At 30.8% G+C, this 13725-nt stretch overlaps 1 protein-coding gene across 1 annotated transcript, besides 3 other annotated features; it reads left to right on the plus strand.

The window, feature by feature from the left end:
* Window positions 1-1376: 1376 nt before the first annotated feature.
* Window positions 1377-1424: a mobile genetic element.
* A 2065-nt stretch (window positions 1425-3489) lies between these two features.
* Window positions 3490-3526: a mobile genetic element.
* Window positions 3527-4704: 1178 nt separating this feature from the next.
* Window positions 4705-4742: a mobile genetic element.
* A 2200-nt stretch (window positions 4743-6942) lies between these two features.
* Window positions 6943-13292, plus strand: TVAGG3_0616630 (aggrephagy protein; the record flags this gene model as incomplete). The annotated part of the gene is made up of 1 exon (XM_001307163.1): window positions 6963-13274. One exon carries the CDS (start codon window positions 6963-6965, stop codon window positions 13272-13274), a length of 6312 nt encoding a protein of 2103 aa, XP_001307164.1.
* Window positions 13293-13725: the final 433 nt, after the last annotated feature.

Here is a 13725-nt window from a genome sequence, read left to right on the forward strand (position 1 = left end):
TAAATTTTAATATTTAATCTGAAAATAGAATTTAAGGGTTGATAATTAGGGAATTTGACAACCATCTTGTAGGAATTCTGAGAGGTAGGGCAACGATAGGTCAAAAAGGCTTCTCTGATAGATTTCCTTGCCTTTTGGATATGCTATAATATATAGCCTAGCATGATAGGATATGATGTCAAAAGTTAGAACATAACTTAGGATCTTGAGAAAAATGAAAAACAAAAATTACATAAAAAAAGAAAAATTTTATCTAATTTGTTTTTTTGGACCTAATAAGTAATTTTATTGAATTTCAATACGACACATAGGTTTTATTATTAGTAATAAATATAATGGTTTACTATTAACAAGGAACCTAAACTAATGAAAATTTGATTTCAAATATTGTATATGATTATCATAGATTACCAAAATATATTGCTATTTATGAGGATATAATATTGATTATTAGTAAATCGTATAAATTTAATAAATATACCATGAATATTGAATGAATTTCTTGATTCATAGGGGTAAAACGCGCTTTTATATGATTTAGACAGAGAATTTATGAGATGTAAATAACACAATAAAGGTTTATATTGAATATTTTCTAAAAATAAATCGAAATTATAAAAAACAATACATTTATTCATTGAAACTACTTGGACAAATATGAAACAAGCATTCAGGCAATACTTTTGAGACTTCAACGCATCTGATAATTTTTATATAACTTCACCTCTTATGCTTAGAGTGGAGGTATTGAGATCGTATAAGTATAGATGAGCTCACATTCAGATATGATGTGTGAACTTCTGTTTTCACTGCAATTTTGAATCAGAATAAACTCAAAACAAGAATAAAATGATATACTCACTCTCTAAATGTGTTCGAGATTTAAAGTTGTATGAATAAAACGATTCATCTTTCGAAGCCTCCCATTTAATGAGAGACTTCGAAAGATGAATGTATTCATGTAGATGAAATACTATATATGACCATGTGTGATACTAAAGATATCAAAATGTTCATTTTTAAGTGCAATAGAAGGGTTATCTCTCGTAAAATCTCAATTTAAGGAAGATTTAGAAAGAACTCCTTTCCTAAGTAGATAGTGTGTGGTTTCTGTCTTTTGGTTGATCAGGAACTATGAAATTAAGTCGGACAGAAAGAAGTTCTTTCCAAAACAGACTCCAAATGAGTTGTTCGAAAAGAACTTCCTTCTGTATATGGATAATTGTAGTTACCGCACTGAAGTATGTGATTGTGATGATGGAGTTCTCGATAAATCTAAAATCGGATTAAGATTAATTGAAAACTCAAGTAATTCTTTGAAATCTTGTGTTGTCTGGCACTATAATAACCAAAGAATGAGAATATTATGTTGAATGATGAGTACGTGTGCTCGGCATTCGCCGAGCGAATTGAGTTTAACGTACTATGAAAAGTGACAAATTTGGGCTTTTTTTCCTAGGGTTATGATCTCTTCCTTTCTGCTCAATACGACAGAAATGAAAGAATGAATTTGTACTCCCTAATTGATTACTACAATCTGTATCTATCTTTAACATAGAATTAGCTGCATTGTGATTTATACTCCAGAATTATTCAATTTAAGATCAACCTCGTAAATTTTAATCATATTGCACCAATACTCCTACGTTGAGATAAGAACATGATTATACATACCAAAGCCCCATATTAAAAATCAAAATTTAGCACCTCCATTATGCAACCACATTATTCGTCGCAAATAAGTATATTTACGCATATTATGATGCATATTCACACAACTCGTATACATGAAAAGTTATTAAAATCAGACAAAATTATTGCAATAAGGAAAAAAAAACAACTTTATTATATATGTTAGTAATGAATTACAAATATTTCTACAAAGAATGCTCAATACTTCATATAATCTTCGAATATTTCTTATTACAAGTTAATACATTTTGACTCGAACATGATAAACAAAAGCTGACACGCTGATTACTACATTTATGAAAATATAGTACGTTTCCATTCATCTGTTTACTTGTTTTTGTTGGAATAAAATCATTTTTTTTTTCTTTCATGAAATAAGAATTTTGCTGCGAAAGCAATATCTCTAACAATAATTAATACATTACGTCAACTCTGGAATGAGTATTTATCAAATATGATATCAAAATCAAAAATTAGTTGTTTTTTATGAGTAAAAACGATGTAAATTGATTATTTGACTAATTATCAAATACTTTGATTTTCCAAATTTTTTTCGAAATTGATTTTTTCATGTGAAAATTCAAATTGTTTAATTTCATTTTTGAAATTTTGAATTTTTTTTGGAATTTTGAGTTGATCAATTCAGCAGAATTGATAATGCTATTGCTTTAGGGCATACCACAAGGTGATGAATAAAAGGTGAACATTAACAAATTATTTTAAATCACAAATATCATCCTCATCAACTTTAATTCTAAAAAGAACTGTACTGAATTATGAAAATGCATGATTTACATTATTAAAATCTTTGAATGAAAATAGTACAAGATAAGTTTTTATTCATTTTTAATTAGATTTAAACGAAAAACTACTCCATATTAAAATTTAAGTCGAGAAATCGTATTTTGTTCTTATTTGTTAGCATTTTGTAGACATTCGAATCTTGAATTAATTTGTTACATGATATTATTAACAAATTTAACTGAAAAAATATGTTAATATGGAATAAACCATGATTATATAAGCTATCAATGCTATATATACATATGTAAAAGATTCATATTAACTCAATTAACAAAAATGATAGATTTTCATAAAGGTTCAATCTAGGTTCGTCCGAAAATTTTGATTTTTATATAGAAGACATAGTTTCATATACATAATTAAATTTTCAAACAAATTTGATCATACCATTTATTAAGCAGGATAGTATATTAATTACTATCAGTATAAAAATATAAAAATGATTATATTTAATTATTGCATAATTTAGTCAAAGAGTTATAAGCCTCAAGTGATCGTTATCACCTTCAATGCACGTATACTTTATTGATTCATAGATATTTAATCTATGTTTGACATGTTGTTGTCGTCATTCGTTTTGTTCCCATTCTTCCTAAGTTAGAATTAGAGAATACACCATCCACATCATCTAATTTAGTCCTCAGCGATAGATTGGTTCATTTTGGAGGAGTCCCATCAGACAGTTTTCGAGCACCAAATATCAAATTTTAATGTATACAAATCTTTAGTGATTTATCTCTTTTATGATGAGTAAAAGGTTTCTGCTCATCAACATTTGATTTCCGACATATATGATTTCTAATTGCAATTATTTACTTTCTTTTTATAATCTAACTCTGTGACTCATACCATAAATTAATTATTGGAAAGTGTCAATATGTTTGGCACAACGCATGGCGGAAGATACCAAACCATGCAGGGAATATGATACGTTTAAGATCTCCGAACTTTTTTTCCAAAAATTTTCTATCGTTGCCCTACCTCTGAATTCTGTAATAAACAGAAATTCATCAAAAGTGACAGCTCTCAATTTTTTGACATTTGTAAATTCTAAATTGAATGAGAAAAATGAAATAATACTAAGCATAATACAATATTCTAGATTTAATTATAATTAGGAAAAAGTTAGTTTTGAGAGTACTTTTCATAGGCATATAGAATGAAATCTTCTGAAAAATAATATCACATAAACTCATATTATTTTCTAATATATAACTATTTTATATAAAAATCAAATTCAATGATCTTAAAAGCGAAGGATAAACCTCAAAATTTACGAATATAATGAGTGGGAATATAATGCTTATCTATCATAAAACCATATGAAATATCAATTTTTGCTTTACGCCTAATTTTTGACGACAATTAGCAAAAAATGTTAAATGTTAACACTCAGTCCATTTGAATATGAAAAATAAAATTGACTTTGATTAAATGTTTTTATTTATCATGCAATTCTTCTTGCGACCAAAGATTTGAATAAAAGTTCAAAAAATAAGATAGCTTAAAAAATAATATACGGTAGTGTTTACTAATAGATGAATAGTATATAAATTCTATTAAAATGGATTTGATCCAAAAAAATATATAAAATTTGATCATAAATAAAATCGTTTTAAATTACTTCTTCATTTAAATTATAACAATTATTTTTGGTTTTATATTTTTTTGGATCAAATCCATTTTAATAGAATTTATATACTATTCATCTATTAGTAAACACTACCGTATATTATTTTTTAAGCTATCTTATTTTTTGAACTTTTATTCAAATCTTTGGTCGCAAGAAGAATTGCATGATAAATAAAAACATTTAATCAAAGTCAATTTTATTTTTCATATTCAAATGGACTGAGTGTTAACATTTAACATTTTTTGCTAATTGTCGTCAAAAATTAGGCGTAAAGCAAAAATTGATATTTCATATGGTTTTATGATAGATAAGCATTATATTCCCACTCATTATATTCGTAAATTTTGAGGTTTATCCTTCGCTTTTAAGATCATTGAATTTGATTTTTATATAAAATAGTTATATATTAGAAAATAATATGAGTTTATGTGATATTATTTTTCAGAAGATTTTGTGTTCATCTTCAAAATTTTACTTTTTTATTAAAAAGAATCTTTACAAAATATACATTTACTTTAATTAATATTTAAAAACGTGCTCTATCAAAAGTTCCAAAAATTCAATATTTTAGCTTTTCTGAGGTGTCACTTTTGATGAATTTCTGTTTACAACAATTAGGTCGTGTAGTGGTTCATTAAGTTCCAATTTTATTGGAAATACAGTTTCCGAGAAAATTAGGGTATTTTCCTCAATATTTTTCAACATATACTAGTGAAATACTTAAGAACGAAGATGTACCAACCCTGATATCACTTTGCTAATTCTTAATTTTTTTTTTGTGAATTCAAGAATTATCATCAATTGATATTCATGATTTTAAAATATTGTGACTTTCGAAATTCCAACATCTTTAACATACTTCGTGCTTTTCTAGCTTTATCAATTGCTGCTAATATGATTTGGTTTTGGATAAGAATGCTGAAAAAGTGTCAAATGAATTTACATTCAATTCAAGAAGCAAAAAACCTTCGCATTCAACTTCCTCCATATGATTCATCTCCAGAAGTAAAAGAGCTTGCTGACTTACAGACTGTTCAATATCCAGAAAATCCCTCAATTTCAATTTCTAAAGACGGCTTGAAGCAAGAATTTTCAGTTGAAACTCTATTGTGTAAATTAGATTACAAAGATCAGTAACATATCAATTTTTTACCAATGAATACAAAACTTTATTAAATTTTTCATTTTTTTTACTTGAAGATGACTAATTTGATATATGCTAATCAATTACATGGTTGCTTACACAGCTTTCATCGAATATAATTTACTTCAAAATTTTGAAGTTATTATTTCATTAATTTAACATGTATTAGTGCATTTTCATATAAAAAACTCTTACGAATTTATTCTCAGCTAGTAAATAAATCTTTTTATTTGATTTATATATTTTTTATCATTTACTGCTTATGTATGATCTTTAGAATTTTATTCATTCAATACAATTCATGATAGAATTCAACCAAAAACCATCCTCAAAAATGTAAGTCTGAAAATTTTGAAATTCGATTTAGTCAAAAAGAAAACATCAACATAACACCCAAACTAGTGTTGTAGATCAATCAATAGATTGTGCTAGTTTATCAGTTCTGGCGTAGCAAAGATATTTAACTACTTCAAAATGACCTTCTTTTGATGCAGCAATGAGTGGAGTTATTCCATATTTATCCTCTGATTCCTATCAGCTCTAGACCATACAAGATATTTGACTATCTCAAATCTTTTAGAAAAATTGCAATAATTAGTAGAGTATATCCATCTTGATCTTATGATTCAAGCAGAGAAGATAAAATATTTACACGCTTCAAAGGGACACCCTTTTACTGCTTTTAACGTGTGCACCAGCTTAATCAGCTCCCATTATGCGAAGATATTTGATAATTTAAAGATGGCTAAAACGAGTTGCACAAATGATTGGAGTGGATCCTACATTGAACTTTGACAAGGAATTCAAAATTTCGAGATGATTATTTGCAGATGAAATCAGGAGTGCAATATTTCCATCTTCATCCTATGCTTCTTTATCAACTCCAATAGTGATAAGGTATTGAATAAATCCAAGGTGGCATCCACATGATGCCCAAATGTGTGAAGTATTTTAGTATTCATCCTTTGTATTTGTTTCAATACCTGAAAGATATTTAAAAACCTATAGATTTCAATTTCCTGATGCATTAATGAGTGGAGTCAATCCATCTGTACTCATTGCTTCTTTATTAACATCTGCTGAGTTAACATACTTAGATGCAATAATAAGTAGGGTTTATCCACCTGCAGCCTTATACATAAAAGATTTTTCGAATCTGAGTTTTCCATCAATACATGCAACATGAGGGACATTCAAGTTTAACTTATAGTATCTCATGATACACATATGATATAGTATATTAGGTTTGTGATAGTAAAATTATATAACTAATTTGATAGTAAACATTATGAAAAGAGTTGTAAATGGATTCAAAAATTGCATTATTGCACCTATTTTTCTATAATAAAGTTATTTAATTTCATTTGATTCCCGATTATTTGAGAAAAATTTCATATACTTAAATTGGATGCTATAAGCACTGTAAGGGGCTACATACGTACAAAAACAATAGAAATACATATAAAAACTATTAATATTCCAAATCGTAAACTAATCGTATAAAAGAAATCAATGAAAAAGGACTCTTTTTAGTAAACTAATCGCAGGAAATGATATGCTACTCTCACAAGTAGTATTCTTCACTAACCTTTCACCTTTACGAATAAAAGTTTTTGATTGGATCCAAATGAATTCAGAATTTTGTCAGAAATTTATTTTTTCCTACTAAAAAAAATTAAAAGGGGAAGAATGGATTGGCTATTGCAGAGATTTGAGCAGAACATCCATCCATTGACAGACCTTTTGCTTGAATACCGATCTTTAAAGAAATCCACGAATTCAAGCTCATATCCACTCTTCCTCACTCAAATTCCGACATTTGACAAAAAAGCTATTCAAGATATTATTTCGAAGATAAAATCTGGGGCAACACTAGTAGATTCATTCGCTCCGTACATCAAATCCTTTATTTACGATGAAAATACTCTTTCAAATATTCTTGATGCGTGTAAAGAGTGCGAAAACCCAAATCAACTCTTTATTGATGGAGTATTGATGTATGCGTTAACACTCGTTCTCAAAAGTGATACTCCTAACACTCAAAAAACTCTACTTTTGCTTTGTTCATTATTTCAACAAAAAATCTTCAAGGCAAGTAGCAAAATTACGCTTGTTTTATATATTTCGTTCGTAGATTCATACTTAAACGACGAGAATTTCAACTGGGATAACGATTCAATCATTGCTTGCTCATCATTCATTCCTTTTTTCGAGGAACCGCTTCCTTCATCTTTGATATTTGGTCTACTCAAAGCGTCTCATAAAAATTCTACCGATGCTGGCCGAGAAAACATAATTAACTCAATAATTACTGTAATAATTGATCGACAGAACTATTTTACAAAGGAAGAGATATTTAAATTAATTTCCCTTCTAGATTACTCAATTAAAAAGCTTGATCCAAGGGCTTTGCGTTTATTAGCAATTTTATCGAATACAGACTTACTACATCCAATCAAAGACGGCTTTGTCATCATATCTTCGGTTTACGTCAACATGATTATACAAGAACCTGTTTTTATTTCAAATTCAGAATTTATTGAAAGTTCTCCTGTCGAATTAAAGGAATCTGAGTTCAAATTCCATTCTTGTGATGAAAAGGAGTTCGAAATGGGATTTTCTGCTATAAAATACGAAGATTTGAAAACAAATAAAACATTTAAAAATTTTCTTTCGCCAATGATGTTCGATAAGGTACAGAAATTATGCGAATCGATTGAGCAGGCTGATATAGTCTGTTTGGACTGCTTCTTTACGTCAATTGTCAAAATAATCACTGCATACAGAAATGATCCACATATTTACGATTTAATTACAAACGAAGTGATCCTTATCTCACATCTTGCTTCATCAACACCAATTCTCCCATTATCTGAGATATTTTTCTCTCAAATAATTTTTAATCCGAATATTACAGTTTTTTCTGAGAAAGGAGCCTCCGAAACCATCAAATTCTTACGTGCATCATCAATAAACACCCTTGCATCGTCGGCACAAACACTTTTGGCTGATTTATTGATACAAAATTCCACAAACCAATTATTGTTCGCTGAAATAATTGGTCACATCATCTATTGCGAAACACCAATTGATAACTCTACATTTTTGACCGATCCGTGCCTCCAATCCATTGCAGAGGTAATTTCTTATCTTTGGAGCCGTTTTGATAAATCTCCTAAGGTGAAATTGGCCTTCAATACAATTATGTCTTTTATTTTCTCATTAATGACCAATTCCGAGAACAAAGAAATAATATTTTCTTCTCCAACCTTCTGCAAGGTCTTTTTACTGCTTGCAACAGAGTCCAAATTAATGAATACCGTGTTTGTGACCATTAGAAACTATCTTCTCGCTAATGAATCTGATCAAATTTCAGCTGTAACGAAAGCCTTTGCAAATTTGTACTCAACGTGCTCTAAATTTGATCGTACAACACAGATGCAGGCAATGAATACGGTTAAAGAGCTCGGGAACATGATTATTTACGTTTTATCTCATAATCCCAAATTTGGAAAGAATTTGAAGGAACCACTTGATGCCATGATGGACTTTGGATTAATTTCAGTTGATGAATGTGCTTCACAGATGTCAGAAATCATAAATCAGATTCTAAAATTTTTCTCAATGGTTACACAGTCTTCTCCCTTCTATGAGTTGATTTCTATGCATCTGTCAAGGCTTGTAAACGTAATTAAAATGCATATATCAACAGACAACGAAAGGATTATCATGCAAAACTTAATTAACATCACTGCATGCTCCAATTCACTCACATTCGACTCCTTATTTATTATTAAAGTCCCTACATTCCTTCCTGTCTTTCTTGCTGCTTTCGGAGAGTTTCCGATAATAAATAATGTAATTGAACTGTTTACAAAGCTTTGCAAGTATTCTCCTACAAATTGCAGGGCTATGCACGATAGTGGGATCGATTCAATCCTCATAGATTACGTTTCCAAGAAAGATGAAAAATTATTTTTCAAAGGCACAACGTTTTCCATCAAAAATGTCAGCGAAGATGACGCCTTTGGCCTCCTCTGGCTCATTACCCGCGAGAAATCCAGCTATCCGATCTGTTTACAGATCATGAAACTGATTATCTCACCTCCAAACAAAGAAATGGCCTCACGGATCCTTGCAGCCCAAACAGGAGAAGCGACTTCGAAGCAGAAATATGAGTTCCAGCTTGGTTTAATCCAGCCATTTGCGATAATGCCGGAAACTCCATCGACATTATTCAATAAAAAGATGACATTCTGCTTCTGGATCAAAGTTGACGAGTCGCAGTTATCAATTGAGAACACGAACATCAACATTTTGAAGGTTTACAACGAGTTACAACAAAATTTTTCTTTTTTTATACATAGAGGACTGTTTTACATATCATTCAATGACATGAAAGACCCGGAAAACAACTCTAAGACATCTTTAGGGTCTATCAACAGCAATTCATGGGGTTTCTGCGCTTTCGTGATCCAAAGAATTTCATTAGAGAAAAGTATCGTCGGATTTTTCGCCAACCACTCATTGTTATATGCGAATGAGGTGAACGCGATAATGTTCGACCAAGATCTTCCGTTAACTTTTGAAATTGGAGGAGATGGAGTTTTCCAAATCTCAAACAACGCCATTCTCGGGCCATTCGCCTTTGCAAACACTATGTTGACGGAAGAGAACCTCCAATCAATAGAAAAAAGAGGAACAGAAGCTTTTAATGAAGAAAATTTTATTGTATCTACAAATATGATACAAGAAAGTCTTCCAACCCAAATAGAAACATCCATTGGTACTAAACTCCACCTGTTCTACGTAAGGAATGCCCAACATTCCCTTCATTTCATGCTAGGAAAAGGAAATCACATGTTGTCACTCGTCCAATGCTTTTCAAAGGATTTCGAGGTTCCAGAAGGATTCCTTGAGATCATCATTGGCCTTATCAAGACAACTCTTTCCGAAAACGACAAATTTCAGAAAGAATTTCACGGATTTCCTTTAATTGGCAAACTCCTTGAAAAAGCCACGAACAAGCTCAGTTACCAATTATATATGGCTTTCTTCTCATTGCTCGACTCATTTACGGAAGAAACCATAGTTTTCGAGTTATTCGACGGAATTATTATGAATTTGGAGATTTGGAAGCAGACAACTTTCTTCCAGAGGGTTGTAAACCATTGGTCTCACAATGCCGTTGCTCAGTGCATCAATCTTTTCAAGCGCCAGGGCTATTTCATCAATTTGTTGAATAATTTCAGGACAATTTACGAAGAAAGCCGTGAAAACAAGAAATTAATCAACTCCTACAACGGATTATTGGAGAATGCAGGCACTACGTTCCTCACGAGTAAGGATTTCAACCAATTATTCATAATTTTGACTGCTTATTTTAATGAAATTGAATTTTCTTTGTATATACTCAATTTGATTGCACTTTTTGCCAAGAGATTTTCTAAAAGCCCCAACAGAGCAGATAAAGAGAAACTTCTTTTGAATTTAATCCCTTTGGCAACGGATATCAATGTAATTATCGGAATTGTTCAATGCCTGCATAACTATTCGTATCCGAATACAATGGAAACAATGCTTGCTGCTGGTTTCCACTTAAACAGGCACCCGGAAAAAGAAAAAATTTTCATCAAATTAAGTGGCTTTGCAACAGATTATCCTGGCTTCTATACTTTGTATTGTATCCTTCCATTATCTCTTCCTTATACATCGAAACAGCTCGCGGCTGCTTCTTTGAGCCTGATTTCGACATTACCTTTATCAAATTACACGATACAAGATGATTTATGGTACGTGTGGCCCATACTTCTATCCATGTTCATAACAGAAGACGCTTTCCAACACGTTGTCCAGTTTTTGACCCATTTTTCAACGAAAGATAACATTGAACAGATAATTATCACTGCACAGCTCATTATGTCCATGATATACGTCGACAAATGCGATCTACTAATTAATTTGTTCGACCACGTTGGAGAATCGCTGAATAAAGAATATGCCATTTTCTTATATCAAGCATTCTTCTTCAGATTCACAAATATACCTTTCTCGTATACTCTTCTTGAAGAATTCAACAACTCTCCGTTCAAAGATTCGGTTTCAAACATAGATATAACTCCAATTAAAGATCTTTTGACATTTGACGAACTTTTGAGAGGAAACTTTGACCATTATGATGTAAGATTTGGTCTTTCATCAGCTCCAAACGTTCTCGACCGCGCTTTGTCCATTTTAGGCAAATTTGCTCTGATTTCCATGTCAAACATCGGAAAACAGATTTCGGAAGTGATCAAACGCAAGACAAACTTGGACATATTGGCCGATTTGAATGTTACAGACCTTACTTTGATGTTTTCGCAAAAATATCGAAGTGAATTCATTAAAAAAATCGACCAAATCCACAAAACAATTGTTATTTCCAAGAACAGGATTGCTGGGCAGCTAAATCTCAACAATATTCTTGGAAATTACATTAAAAAAGAACAAGATTTGATCACTCCTCTTTCTGTTGACCATTACTACAACTACATGACTAATTTCGACCTTGGCAAGACCACAAGAGTTCCTTCCTCCCATACATTATGTGGTTTCATTCCTTTATTGAGTTGTTTATCATATTTTGACGAAAGTTTTTGCGGAGAAACAGAAGAAGTCAACATTTCTGACATTAATTTCTCATCGAAAAACTTTGTTTCTCTTCCAATAAACATAATAAACAACGACCAAAAGGAATTCGCCTTCATTTTCATGAGCGAAACAGAGATTTTCATTGTTTCGCAAAAGAAAAGAGTCAAATTATTCAATAACGACTCAATTCGATGTATTTTTAAACGGCCGCCATCGAGTTTGGAGTTTGTTTTCTACGAGAATTGCTCTTTACTGTTCGATTTCAACCCGTTGACAATAGAAGAAGTAGTTGTTCACATTGGAAAAATCAATGCAAATATAGTCAATGAAAATATAGAAAATTTGATAATTTTCAATTCAAATTTTGAGAGGTTTATGGTCGCTCAATATTTTGAGGGATTTTCTATATATAAAAGTGACAATTTGCCAACGATAGATGGCAAAAATTACAAAGAGTTCTGTGATATAGAGAACATTGATGGGAAAACTATTCTTTCCAATAGATTAAGTATCGAAGGATCATATACGAATTCATTAAACAGACAAAGTTTTGTTTTGCATCTGCAACAAAACCAAATTTTGTCAGCGACTTTCTTCGGAAAGAATCTCGCGATATTCATGAAAAACGGAGAAGTAAATATCTACAAACTGCTCCTCAACACAATGCCTGAATTGTCCAATACTTTCTCTGATATTTTCTTGGATGATTCGTGCATAATCGCGCCAGGAAAAAATTCTTTGACGATAACAAACCGTTCAAAAATGACGGTTGTAACGATATGGGATATCGTCACTCATTCGAATGTTACAAAATTACATGAGCAATGGTGTAAGGATGGGGATACTCCTGCATGGATAAGTTCCACTGGCTGTATCTCTGTTTCTGGACTGAATATTTTCATTCCAGAAAAAGTTTGTTCATTTGTTTTCTCTCAATCCGCTGGAATTTTGGCTGCTTCCACTGACAAATGCAGAGTGTATGTACACTCTATATTTAGACATGAATTGTTCTCGTGCATTGAGTTGCAACAACAACCTGATTCGATGCTTGTAACTAATTCAAGTGGTTGTGTTGTGATTGCAATGAATGGAATGATAAAAGTGTACACGGCAACAGGAAAATTCCTTGGAGAAATTAATGAGAATGCAGGAAAAATCATTAAATTTGTTATGAAAGGTATTGATTTCATTGCTTTCTGCAATTCATCGAATGTAATTAAATGTTGCTGCATTTATGATTTGACAAAAACTTTCGCTGTAGGAGAAGTCAAATCAAGAGTGATTGACATGACTTATATTGAGGATTATAAGACTCTCTTCGTCATGTGCACTTCAGGAAAGATTCACATGTTACCTGTGAATTACCAATAACTCAATTTTGTTTTTTATAACTTTTTTTTGTTTGTATTTTTATAAAAATTCATATTTTATAAATCATAAAATATCTTTTATTGGATACCACTTATAACTCTCTCTCTCTCTCTATATATATATATATAATCAATAGATCTCTATGATATCGAACTATAGAAAGCCTAAATGAAGTTGCTTTATATATTAACATTTTTTTTGGTCTTGTTTGCAAATGTACTACGATACTTTCTATTAGTGTTTGAATCATTTCTGATAACTTAGGTCCTGAAGTACATGAGAGGATTATAGAATTTTTCATCAAAGATCCGATATTTTATAAAAAAGATATGCGCAACTTGACCAACATGCTGGATATCTATATCATATCAAAGAGTAATACTAATACTCATATTGTATTGAGAAAATATTTGAATTTTTGAGATTTTCAAACAAAATTTAGCCTTGATTG

This window comes from Trichomonas vaginalis, chromosome III (genome assembly GCF_026262505.1).
Source record: "Trichomonas vaginalis G3 chromosome III, whole genome shotgun sequence".
NCBI classification, from domain to species: Eukaryota; Parabasalia; order Trichomonadida; family Trichomonadidae; genus Trichomonas; species Trichomonas vaginalis.